A 13,343-nucleotide genomic window follows, 5' to 3' on the forward strand; every position below is an offset into this window, starting at 1 on the left:
CACAGTCCATCTTGTAACTCAGAATTATTATGAAAAGAGATCAAATCAGAACTTCACCTTGAATCTTTGAGGTAGAGGCCAAGTCACTTACAAACCCTTGAAATAAAGACATGCTTGTGCGGGTAACAAGGCCTTTCTTCTTGATGATCTAAAGACCCCTAAGTGGCAGAAGTAAAGAGATTTATAAATGTCCCAAGCTGGATCAGGATGGTGGGATTTTAGGGTGTCAACTTGGTACGAGGAAGAAGAATTATAGGGAATTTTAAATAATTCAAAGTTTACTTTGGCTTTAAATGATTTCTCTAAAGGTGGCAAGGTAGAGTTTTATAACCTGGATCATACTTTTCTAGGAGTGGCATTGCAGAGAGGCAGAGAGGCTTCCTGAACAGTCGGCAATGTGAGATAGGTTCAATCTCTTCTTACCTTTGCCCCAGCACTGCCATGTATAGAAACCCATTCTAGAAATTAATCAGTAAAAATATACTACAGTGGGAAAAGTGTTGACTGTGACATCATTTAATGACTGAAAAACCCAACCACGTGGCCACACCCACATCATATTCCTTGAAAACAGCACAGTGGATTTGTATTAACTGATGTAAAAGATGTCTGAGGTAAGTTGTTGAGTGAGAAAGGACAGCGTGGCCTCACGTCCTGCTCTGTATCTCCATCACTGTACGTGACGTGTTTGCAGATACCCGAGTTGCAGGGAGGATGGCCATATATCCGGGTTACCCAGCATGGTGTTGCTTTTCCACCTGTCCAAGTACAAATAATTAATAGCCTTCCTCCCCTTCACTGTCAGAAGCTTCCTGCTTTGGGTGGTGAATTGTGTGTTACCTCTAGTAAGGGGTGGTTTTTCACTTTATTCTTTATATCTATTTTCAGAAGATTGTCCCCTCCCCCATATAAATAATGAGCAGTAAAGGCAGTAAAAATTTGAAAGCATTTACATATGGAGGGAGGGTAGCCTCCTGCCTGCAGGCCCTGGTCCACTGCCAGGGTTCTCTCTGGGGTCAGGAGTGGAGGCAAAACCGAGCATGGGGCAGGGTGTTGAAGATCATTCTTACCAAAAACATTGGCACCAGTTTGCATGACCGTTTGTTTCTAAATCATGCAATGTAAGCTTTCCCTTAAACTCCAGAGTATCTGGCACTGTCAGTGACAGCCAGTACTTGTTTCCTGCCCCAGATAAAAGTTTGATAAGATAATGGGAATGATTTAGTAATAAGGGGAAATTGGTCCTCTCATAACTTGGGATATTTCCCAATTTGACAGAAATATTTTCTTGAAATCCCCACTGTTAATCATTTAACATGCTGACTATTTTTCAGCCTACATTTGCTTCTAATATGGTCTGAAATACGAGGTTTATATGTGTCTATACTTACCTCTCCCCTTGAGAAACATCTGAGCAAGAATAGTAGGGAGACAAGAAACAGAATAATATAAAAACGCAGATAACAGGATACATTAGTTTTCTGTTGCTGCCATAACACGTAATAACAAACTTGGTGGCTAAAACAACAGAAAGTCTTCTCTCAGTGTTGGAACCTAGATGTCTGAAGTCAAGGTGTGGGCAGGCTGCACTCAGCCTCTTCAGGCTCCTGGTGGCCATCAGCATTGCTTGTCTGTGGCCACAACACTTTGTTTCTGCCTCCATGGACATGGCACCTCCTCCTCTTGTCTTCCAAAGATATTGTCATTGGATATAGGGACCACCTGGATATTGATCACCCAGGATGATCTCATCTCAAGGTCTTTGCCTAACTTAATTATATCTGCAAAGACCCTTTTCCTGAATAAGGTAACATAGCTTCCGGTGATCAGGACGTGGACATACCTTTTTGGAGGTCACCATTCAACCTACTTCATAGGGTCATCCAGTCTCTTGAGATAAACATTCAGAGGGTAGGATGTGGTCACAATAAGTGTGGGCATGTTTAAAACTGTGTAAAACCAAATCACTGACTATAAGTATTTCCAGGAGACGGCCGAGCAGTGCTTTCTAAAGAGTTCCTGTGGGTCTGTTATAAATGAAATTGACTCTCTGGTTCAGATCCACAAATGATGATTTTATTATTAATTGCCAGGTAGGAACATAAAATATTCTCCCCATTATCCTTGTGAGTAGCAGCTTGTCCAGCAGTGAGAACTTCAAGAGAAAATAGTGGTCACTGTCCCCGGGCTGCCACCAACCCACTCGGGCATCCCTGCTCAGCAGGGGGCCTCTGTTTCCTCCTCCTCACCCCATGGAATATCATCGCGTTCCCCACAGCAGGTTGTGGGGATGACATGAAGTATGTGGGCCAGTGACAGCACCTGGTCACCTGGGGAGGGTTAACCGCTGCTCTCCCCTGGAGTAGCACCTGCTCTGAGAGACGGCTGGGCGGACTGGCGAGTAGCCTTCCTGGGCAGGTCCCTGAGGGGCCAGGAAGGCTACAGGGTCCTTACATGCCTTTTCTGGATGGAAAGATTAATCCTGGGGTCAGAGGCTCCCTTTCTCTGAAGAGCTCTCCTCTCAGGAATGAGACAGGTTCGGTGTCTTATCCTGCTATTTTCTTGGTCTTCCCATTTCCACATCTGGGCCTTGAAACAATGGAGTCATGAACATAAGAATTTGATTCAAAACAGTCACTTTTTCTAATGAGCCCTCATTGACTTAAAGAGAATTTCTCTTAGATGGCATTTTAGCAGCACTCTGAATATTCAGCTCAGTCACATCTAAAACATTAGGAAGAGGCTCCTAGATAATTTTTCTTGCTTTCAGGTCCATATTAAATGCCTCCCAGGGCACGTTCCTGCCGACTATCCCCTGTCTAGCATCTGACCACTTCCTCCAGTCCACCCTTGCAGAAGGATGTCCAGTCAGTATTCTAGAATCTCAGCTTTGATTCAGTGATTCCTTTCAGCTGCCACATAAAGTGCAGGTTTCTTGCCCTCAGTTTGACCTCTCGTGAAGCCCTGTCTAGCCTGGCTGCCACCTGTCTGCTCCTCCCACACACGCACTGTGTCGTCGGAGGTCAAGGCAAACACCAGCAGTTCCCTTCCTCTGACTTGACTTCTCTCTTCTTTCACGCTTGAGTCTTGGCACCAGTGAAGAAATCCAGGAAACCTTCATCTCCTTCATCCAAACTCACCTGTTTGCTTCTGTCCCTTCTCTGAGATCACATTTTGCAGTGTCATTTCACATGCTTGCGATTACTTCCTGAGGACGTTGTTAATTGGTGCGAGTTAGGGATTTTCATGTCTTTCATCAGTTTATTGCAGAGTCTGGAACGTACAAACAGAGTCCAAACATGGTACATATATACTTGAAAGGTAGGAGGGTGTCGGGGAGGTAAGGGAAGAATGGCAGGGGGGTGTGGAGGAAGGAAGGGACCAAATAGGACAGAATTTTGGTTGCGTTATTTCCATTTCTGTGCCGTTAATTCATACTGGAACAAGAAGCCGAATCAGTAGAATGGGACACAACTCGTTTCATCAGTTTGTTGTATTCTGTACATGACGTCGGTTTTTTTCCCGCCCCTCCTTGAAGGTGTGCCACGGCACCACCGGGGTGAAGTCTGGAAGTTCCTGGCGGAGCAGCACCACCTGCAGCACCCGTTTCCCTGCAAACAGCAGCCCAAGGATACGCCCTACAAAGAACTCTTAAAGCAGCTCACCTCCCAGCAGCACGCCATCCTCATCGACCTCGGTAAGCCTGCAGTCAGCTTGACGTGGAGATGGAAGCCGCACTCACTCGGAAAATCTGAAGAGACTGTCCGAGTTATTGAGTGGTCTGCCTTTAGGTTTAGCGATCACAATTTACTGCCAAGATTTTCAAGTAAAAAAGTCCTGAAGTCATCACAAATGTCTTCTCAGGTATAAAAACCTCCCCCTGTGCCTGGTGGCTTGTTCGCTCTACAGCGAGGCAGGCAGCCACCGTGCAGGCCCTGGTTTCCCCCAGGGTTCATTCAGTTCAGTGACTCGGAGGTTGATAGGAGGGGTTATAGTCAACCAAACGCACAGCCTGGAAACGCAAGTGTCAGAGCTGAGGCTGCGTTTAGTTACAGGAGCTACCCTAGTCTTTGTGGTTTACAAACAGGATTTATTAGAAAAATTTAGAAAAAAAAATCTAGAAAGCAATTTGTGAGTGCCCCACTTCACAGGGTCATCCAGTTAACTCTGAGATAAACATTCAGAGGTTAGGATGTGGTCACAATAAGTGTGGTCGTGTATTTGCCAATCACTGACTCTATGTAAGTATTTCCAGGAGACGGCTGAGCAGTGCATTCTTCCTGCCTCTGCTTTGCCCTGGGGCCTCCGTCCCCGCAGGCAGCAGGGCTCCTGGGGAACTCCTTGGGCTCCAGGCCCAGCTAGGGCCCCATCGAGGCCCGACTCACTGAGGTTCCCTAGCACAGCGGCCAGGGGGAGGCAGGGCCTTTCCCTCCATTTGACATGAACCAGGCTGGGCAGTACCGAGGCTTCTCTATCCAACCGCACTGCAGTTCGTCAGGGTCGGCTTCATAAATGTTCCCCTTCAGGCCTGAGTGTCGTCTCTGAGACTGTCCCCGAGGTAGCCTCTTCTCCACCTTCAGGCTGGGTCAGGTGCCTCTGCCTTTGTCCTGCTCTCTACACTCTGTTCAGCAGACTTATTTAGTATTATTATTAAAGTTAATGCTTAACTTTCCCTTGGACCGAATGTTGGGTGAAGTTACTTAAACTGCTTCCTTTAGTCTTTACAGTGCGATCAGGGACACGTCCTTCCTCCTGTCCTTGTTTGGAGTTGAGGACACTGAAACGCGGAGAGGTTAGGTGACCTTCCCCACACAGCAGAGCGGGTGCGCCGCTGAGCACTGGGACTGCAGGCCTCTGCTCCGGGCCCCGCACTGCGCTCAGCTAGGTGGCAGTGCCTTTTTACTGCCTTTCTCCCCAGTAGGCTGCAGGCCTCCCGCTGAGGGCTGGACTGGGGCCATTGGCCATTGTACCTCAGCTCCTCGGACAGAGCCTATCACATAGCAGGTGCTCAGTTAAGTCTCTTGATGTTGACTGTGAGGCATGGTGCTGGCCTCCCAATTGCCCATGACCCTCACTGCAGCCTTGGGAAATTGGCCCCGAATCCTCTCTAAGAAATGAGGACAGTCTCCAGGGCACAGAGAGGTCAAGTGCTGAGCACGGTCACACAGCTGCCTGCCAGGACCTAAGCCCGTTCTGGCTCTGTGCTGCAGTGGGCCCCTCCATCCCTCAGGCCCTCTGCCAGGAGCCCCACACGCTCCCAGGAGCCCCACGCTAGCTGGGTGGAGGCTGATGCTGCTGGGCCACGATTGTAACTTGGGGACAGTGAGCATGCAAGGCTTGGGGCAGGAGCCCATCTGGCCCACTGACCCCAAGGCAGCAGTTCTGTAAATTGGCAGTAACTGTGTTTGCTAATGTGATGAGTAACAGAAAACATGACTTCATATTCCTATCATGTGAAATGAAGAAAAAAATAAATTTGGGGTAGGAGGTTGAAAGGGAGGAGGAAGTACAGACAGACGTCTCTGTGTCTCCACCCCGCCCCCTCTCCCCCCAGCCTCCACACCACTCTGGAAGGGAGGAGGAGCCGTCCTGATTCTTGGATGTTCTTTTCCGTCTGTTCGCTTTCAGTGAATACCCTTCTCCTTGTTCTGCGGATGCTGCAGAGGGGAGAAAAGACTGGATCAGCATGAGGGTGGGGCTCTTCCCCCAGGAGTGTGTTTGCACAGTCCCCCTTGACGCCTCCCTTCGCAGGGCCCGTGGCTGCCTTTCCTCTAGTTGGCAGGGGGTCTGCACAGGCGAGCCAGAGTCTAGGCCTTTTGTCACTCAGGGCGACGCCAGGCTGCACTCATGTTCTCGTCTCTCTCCCTGCCCATCTCCCACCCTCGCCCTTTGCACCCTGGAGATGAGCTGCACCCCGCCCCCACTCCCCCTCCCGATGACAGCATGGCCTCGTCTCCCCACCTCACTTCTTTCCCATCACAGCCCCCAGTTTGGATGCCCCTCAGTACCCCGCCCCCCCCCAAGGCCCCAGAGAAGCTGTTTCCAACAGTGCATTTCCCTGGCAACGGTAATATCTGTGCGTCTCTCCAGGGCCAGCCTCCCCTCCTCCCTCAGACCGGGAGAAGCGAAGTGCTGGCCCAGACCCAGCGGAGGCCCAGGTGCCCCGCTGCCCGGCTCTGGCTCTGCTGGGTTCAGGGAGGCTGAGCCTAGAGGTTCCTCCAGACTACCCCTTGCTCCCCCCTCACTTCTCACAACATGGTATTTGCCAAGTCAGTTGTTTTGTCTACACTTCTTATTTTGTCTACACTGTGGCTCTTTCAAGGCCCAAGAAAGGTGTGTGGAGCAGCAGAACAAAAACAAATCATGTTTCAGTTTTTCTTAAAAAGTAGCATCCATATCGTGGCCAAGAGAACAGAATGCTTGTTAGTTGGAAGTATTTTTGTTTTCTTAGCTTTTTGCTTTATTTTCTGAAATTAGCTGTTAATCTAATCAGTCTTTGCAACATTTTTTTTTTTCCCTTACAGAGTGAGAATAATAGACTTTGTATTGAATGGTGACAGAAATTGAGATGGTTGGGTGGCATCATCAACTCAATGGACTTGAGTTTGAGCAACTCTAGGAGACAGTGAAGGACAGGGAAGCCTGGCGTGCTGCAGTCCACGGGGTTGTTATAGAATCCAGAGTTGCACAACACTCCTCTTGAGGACACTCGGAGGAGTGGAGTACAGTTTATTATACCAGCGGGTCTAAGGGGAATCGGTTTCCAGCAAGGACCCAGTGATTTCCGAGGACTTGGTTTTATACCCCCTGCTACTTGACTGGTTCAGTTCAGTCGCTCAGTCATGTCCAACTCTTTGCAACCCCATGGACTGCAGCACACCAGGCTTCCCTGTCCATCACCAACTCCGGGAACTTGCTCAAACTCATGTCCATCCAGTTGGTGAAGCCATCTAACCAACCCCTAATCTGTTGTCCCCTTCTCCTCCCGCCTTCAATCTTTCCCAGCATCAGGGTCTTTTCCAAGGAGACAGTTCTTCGCATCAGGTGGCCAGAGTATTGGAGCTTCAGCATCAGTCCTTCCAATGAACACCCAGGACTGATCTCCTTTAGGATGGACTGGTTGGACTTCCTCATAGTCCAGGGGACTCTCAAGAGTCTTCTCCAACAACACAGTTCAAAAGCATCAATTCTTTGGCACTCAGCTTTCTTTATAGTCCAACTCACATCCATACATGACCACTGGAAAAACCATAGCTTTGACTAGATGGACCTTTGTTGGCAAAGTAATGTCTCTGCTTTTTATTAAAAAAGCTATCTAGGTCATAGCTTTTCTTCCAGGGAGCAAGGGCCTTTTAATTTTATGGCTGCAGTCACCATCTACAGTGATTTTGGAGCCCCCCAGAATAAAGTCTGTCACTGTTGCCTTTGTTTCCCCATCTATTTGCCATGAAGTGATGGGACCGGATGCCATGATCTTCATTTTTGAATGTTGAGTTTTCAGCCACAACATGACTGGTTACATGTTAGTAATTAGTTTTACAGCAGGCAGGTGCAGAAGAATTAACAGTTAACAACATGCAGGTGCTGTCGTTAATCTGAGATAGCCTGACCTTTACTTCCAATTTCTGTTTGCCATCTGTGCTGCTGCTGCTGAGTCGCTTCAGTCGTGTCCGACTCTGTGCGACCCCATGGACTGCAGCCCACCAGGCTCCTCCATCCATGGGATTTTCCAGGCAAGAGTACTGGAGTGGGGTGCCATTGCCTTCTCTATGCCATCTGTGAGGAGGGGGTTTAATCCCTCTTGGCCCTCTTCCCACTGGCCCTGACATTTCCCCCTCTTGATGCTCATCTTTAACTAAGTATGGGTATGGGTCATGGGTCATTATTGTGCGCAGGGACAGTGTAGCTGTAGCAGAGCTGTCAGTCTAGAGGTCACACACTGAGTTATACTCATTGGAGAATTCAAGGCCTAAAATTAATACAGTGATTAACAGAATAATCACAAAAAGATTTTTCCACCAATCACCTTTAATCCAAGAACATACTGATGACCAAAGAGGAGGATTACCATTAGACATAGCTTTTACCTCACATGTCACCTCATGGCCTTAATTAATTTGGTTAGAGTCCAGACTACACCAAGAAAGAATCGACAGGTTGTGAGTTACCAAAGGAAGAAACGTTTCTCATTGTTGTCTCAAGAATGACCAGAGGGAGCTAAAGTCTCCTCTGCAAGGGAGACACCCACCAAGGAAGTCCATCCATCACCGACAAAGGTGTGGCCCCACAAACCCCACAGTTAAAGGTATTATAGACGTTCCCTAAGAGTGGGCCCAGGACAGGAACACATAATCCTGAATTTGTAGTCCTGGTAGGGTCGTCATGCCCAACAGGTGAGCGTCTGCTGCTCCGAATCCTTTACCCATACCAAATCTCCTGGCGAGTATGGGCGTACATTAGTGCCAAGAGAAAATGGAGTTCTCTCCTGAACATAGGGGGTGATGTCATGGATCACCACCCTAACTGTTCCAGATGCTAAGACATCTCCATCCTTCCTCTTTGTAATAAATTTCCCTTTACTTCCCAAATAACTGGGGGAGGCCTCCCGAATATTATCTCATAGAGGGAATACCTATGTGACCAGGGGGCCATCCTGACTCTCATTAACACTAACGGCAGCACGTCCATCCCAGGGGTGCCAGTTCCTTGCATCCATTTTGCCAAAGTCACCTTGATAGTCCGGTTCATTCTCTCAACCATTCCTGAGCCTTGTGGCCTCTGCGCTGTATGTAGTTTCTTTGCAGACCAGTTGGCGTAACTCAGCCACAAATGCTGGTCCATTATCTGATCCTGTACTCAGGGGGAACCCAAATCTAGGAATGATGTCTCTCAGCATACATTGGGCGACTTCCTTTGCTTTCTCAGTCTTGGTGGGGTAAGCTTCCACCCATCTCGTAAAAGTACATACCATTACCAGCAAATATTTGTATCCTCGGCATGGCTTTACCTCAGTGAAGTCCACTTCTAGATGTTCAAATGGAGGGGTCCCCTTTAATTGTATTCTGGGAGGCACGGTCTCCTTGGGAGCTGGGTTATTTTTGGCATAGGTTATGCATTGGAGGCTTACGTCTGCACACAAGGCTGTTAGACGTGGTATGACAAAATAGTGGTCTAAAATCTCGCAAGTCTTTGTTTTTCCAAAATGGATAGATTGGTGGAAATCCGTAACCAATTGAAATGCCAACCTAGAGGGGTTGAAAAGTCTGCCATCTGAGAGTTTCCAGCACCCGTCTTCCCACAGCTTCCTTTGCTCAGTTCGTGCGCACGTGGTTTCTTCCTTGCCATCGACTGGGGCCACTTGGGTGGTTAGTAGGCTAGACACCACAGGTGTCACCAAAAGTTTGGTTGCTATATTGTCCTGGGCGGCTGCTTGCCTTGTCATTCGATCGGCCAGACAGTTCCCTTTAGCCTGAGGTGTGTCCGTCCTTTGGTGGCCCCTACAGGGTATTACTGTTTCCACCGTTTCCCCATCTATTTCCCATGAAGTGATGGGGCCAGATGCCATGATCTTTGTTTTCTGAATGTTGAGCTTCAAGCCAACCTTTTCACTCTCCTCTTTCACTTTCATCAAGAGGCTTTTTAGTTCCTCTTCACTTTCTGCCATAAGGGTGGTGTCATCTGCACATCTGAGGTTATTGATATTTCTCCCAGCAATCTTGATTCCAGCTTGTGCTTCTTCCAGCCCAGCGTTCAAAGAATTGATGCTTTTGAATGTGGTGTTGGAGAAGACTCTTGAGAGTCCCTTGGACTGCAAGGAAATCCAACCAGTCCATTCTAAAGGAGATCAATCCTGGGTGTTCATTGGAAGGACTGATGCTAAAGCTGAAACTACAATACTTTGGCCACCTCATGCAACGAGTTGACTCACTGGAAAAGACTCTGATGCTGGGAAAGGTTGGGGGCAGGAGGAGAAGGGGATGACAGAGAATGAGATGACTGGATGGCATCACCAACTTTGTGGACATGAGTTTGAGTGAACTCCGGGAGTTGGTGATGGACAGGGAGGCCTGGCGTGCTGTGATTCACGGGGTCACGGAGAGTTGGACACGACTGAGCGACTGAACTGAACAGGGTATTACTGCCCCTGCAGCAGATTCCCACACTGCTTCCAACAGAGGCAGAATTTCCTCTTTTTTTTTTAATTTTAATTGGAGGCTAATTATTTTACAATATTGTGTTGGTTTTGCCATACACATGAAATCACCCCAGGTTTACATGTGTTCCCCATCTTGAACCCCCCTCGCACTTCCCTCCCTATATCATCCCTCTGGGTCATCCCCCTCCACCAGCCCCGAGCATCCTGTATCATGCATATCTCCCTGCCAGTTGCAGTTAATAGCCCCCTTTCGTCATATTTGGCTCCATGTAAAGTAGTGAAGGCATACCGTGAGCCAGGATGTATATTTGCCTTCTTTCTTTTAGCCAATTTTAGGGCTCGTATAAGTGCCCAGAGCTCTGCTCGTTGAGCCGACCAGTGTGTGGGGAGTCATCCTGCCTTGACTGCTGTATCCTTTATGGTTACCGCATATTCAGTTTTCCTGTGTCCCTGTCCCAGGTAGCTGGTCCCATCTGTGTAGTGAGTCTCAGCTGGTTGACTTAAGGGGACGTCTCTGAGGTCCAGTCGGCTAGAAAAGACTTCCTCTAGCATCTCCCCACAGCCATGGCTGGGAGGGCCTTGGCTCACCGGCAGATAAGTTGCTGGATGGTTGCACCTTTATTTGGGGACTTTCACAATAAAGTTCTTGATTAGCTATTTATGAAAAGCCAGGTATCCAGATCCAGCAAAACCCTACGGCTCCCAAAATTTCTCTCACTTGCATTTCGGTAGTAGGCTGGCTTGTCTGATTGATCACGTGTTTTTGTTCTAAGCCCAGGGCACACCTCCTTTGCTTTATAACAAATCGCAGGTACTTTACCTCAGTCTGGCAGATCTGGGCCTTTTTCTATGATACTTGATATCCAGTCTGGTCTAGCAGGCCCAAGGGAGTCTTAGCTCCTTCCTAGCATTGAGAACGAGTCTCTGCCATCAGGAGTAGGTCATCCACATATTGTAGAATCTGACACTTAGTAGCATCTGATGTTGGAGAAGGCAATGGCAACCCACTCCAGTACTCGCCTGGGAAATCCCATGGACGGAAGAGCCTGGTGGGCTGCAGTCCATGGGGTCACTAAGAGTCGGGCACGACTGAGCGTCTTCACTTTCACTTTCATGCATTGGAGAAGGAAATGGCAACCCATTCCAGTGTTCTTGCCTGGAGAATCCCAGGGACGGGGGAGCCTGGTGGGCTGCCGTCTGTGGGGTTGCACAGAGTCGGACACGACTGAAGCAGCTTAGCAGCAGCAGCAGCATCTGATGGGAAGGAGAGGAGATCTGTTGCCAGGGCTTCCCCAAATATCATAGGGGAATTTTAAATCCTTGTGGCAGCTGAGTCCAAGTCAGCTAGGTCTTAAGACCCATCCCAGGGTCCTCCCATTAGAAAGCAAAAATTCTTTGGCTAATTGGAGCCACTCTTATACAAAAGAAAGCATCTGTCAAGTCTAAACAGGTAAAATACTGGGCATTAGGAGGCATTAGGCTTAGCAGACTATAGGGGTTAGGGACATTTGGGTGTAAGGTCACCGTCGCCTCATTTACTAACCTCAAGTCCTGAACTAGCTGATAATCTTTTCCCGCATCCATCTTCACCGGGAGGATAGGGGTGTTCTGTGGTGATCGATGTTCCACCAGTATGCCTGCTGCCTTCAGCCTATCGAGGAGCTTGATTCCCTCCCTGGCAGCCAGTGGTATAGAATATTGTTTTTGCTTTATGGGCTGGGCCCTCACCTTTAACTCTTATTACCGGATGGTGGTTTTTTGCTAGTCCAGGGGGGTTACTTTCAGCCCATACTTCAGGAAACAGCTTTGTTAGGAGTTCCGGGGTTCCTCCCTGCCGATGACTAATGTAGGGTCCATTCATCTTCCCTTGGTAGCAGCTGGCTGCTTGTTGAGATCTGGGCAGCCCAGCATAGCTGCCAGGAGAGCTATCTTTTGACAGGAACTTCTGTCACTCTCCTTTTGTTTTCCTCTCAGCCTCTTTTATAGTTTCCTGATCCCTATTGACAAAAACCTTGTCAGCGACTTCTGTCATTTGGGTGCTGGTAAGATCTAAGAACCCCTCCATCTTTTGGAGTTTCCTTCTAATACCTGGATACAACTGAGTCACAAGGGTGGCATTTATGAGCCTTTGGTTTTCAGGGGTCTCTGGGTCAAAGGGGGTGTATTGTCAAATGGCCTCACACAGTCTCTCATAAAACTCTGTGGGAGTCTCATCTGCCTTTTGGATCACGATGTTAGTCTTGGCCATGTTAGTAGGCTTGCGAGCCCCCTTCTTGAGGCCTTGTATAATGGCCATCTTATACCGTTCCAAGGATTGCTTACCTTGGTCAGTATTGAAGTCCCAGTATGGTCTTGTGTCAGGAGTGGCTTCTCAAGCCCAACTTTCAGGGTCCAGTTGGCCCTCTGGTGCGTTTTCTTGGAGTCGCTTACATGCCTCTGTGAGGGTCCAGTGTCTCTTTTCCCTACTGAGGAGGGTGAGGAGAAGCTGGGCTGTGTCATCCTACACTGGTGGTGGGTCCTGAAAATAGTCTCCCTTAGATGAATCATACCCTGCGGCTTCTCAGAATAGGGAGGGGTGTGCCTTTGCCAGTTCATGAGACCCGTGGTAGAGAACGGCTGATAGTAAAGAGCAGTGGGGCCGGGATGGATGCCTCCCTGAAAGGCACTTGCAACACCTCTCTCTCCAAGGTTCCTTTGTAGACCTCAGCCACCTCCGAACACTTGGCTGTCCCTTTTCTCCTCTTCTAAACTGGGGAGGGGTGATAATGTTGGCACAGTAGGAGGGAGAGAAACCTCCTCCACTGGGGGAGGTGGAGGAGGAAAGTCTACCTCCTCTCTTGTCCCTTCCTCTTGTTCTTGGGGTCCCCTTCGTGTTCCCCAGTATGGGAGGGAGGTGGGAGTTCCTCTTCCTCTGAATCATAATATATTTCCTTTAACTTTTCTTGCTTGGGTTCTGCCTGCGCCAGAAAAATCTTGCTTTCTCCTTTTCCAAGATAACATACCTGGGCCCAAGGGGATGGTTTTTGTGCAGTTAGTAGCCATGAGTCAATGTACAGAAACTGGTCTGGGTGGCTTGGCTGTCCGGTTCCACAGAGTACACAGCCTGAACTTTGTCCAGTACTAGGGTTCCCTCTGAGAGCCTTCCCACCCCAAAGGATGGCCAGTCTATCTCACAGAAGGTTCCAAG

At 48.6% G+C, this 13,343-nt stretch overlaps 1 protein-coding gene across 8 annotated transcripts in view; it reads left to right on the forward strand.

Moving 5' to 3' along the window:
* Positions 1-13,343, forward strand: part of TBC1D1 (TBC1 domain family member 1) — a 235,683-nt gene that overhangs the window by 195,498 nt on the left and 26,842 nt on the right. For all 8 annotated transcript variants that reach the window (XM_055434927.2, XM_055434930.2, XM_055434929.2 and 5 more), the window contains one exon: positions 3,539-3,697. In XM_055434927.2, the coding sequence (XP_055290902.2) occupies positions 3,539-3,697 (159 nt within the window). The remainder of the gene's footprint in view (positions 1-3,538; positions 3,698-13,343) is intronic.

Source organism: Moschus berezovskii, chromosome 5, assembly GCF_049115385.1.
Source record: "Moschus berezovskii isolate FMDL1 chromosome 5, NW_MosBer_1.0, whole genome shotgun sequence".
NCBI classification, from domain to species: domain Eukaryota; kingdom Metazoa; phylum Chordata; class Mammalia; order Artiodactyla; family Moschidae; genus Moschus; species Moschus berezovskii.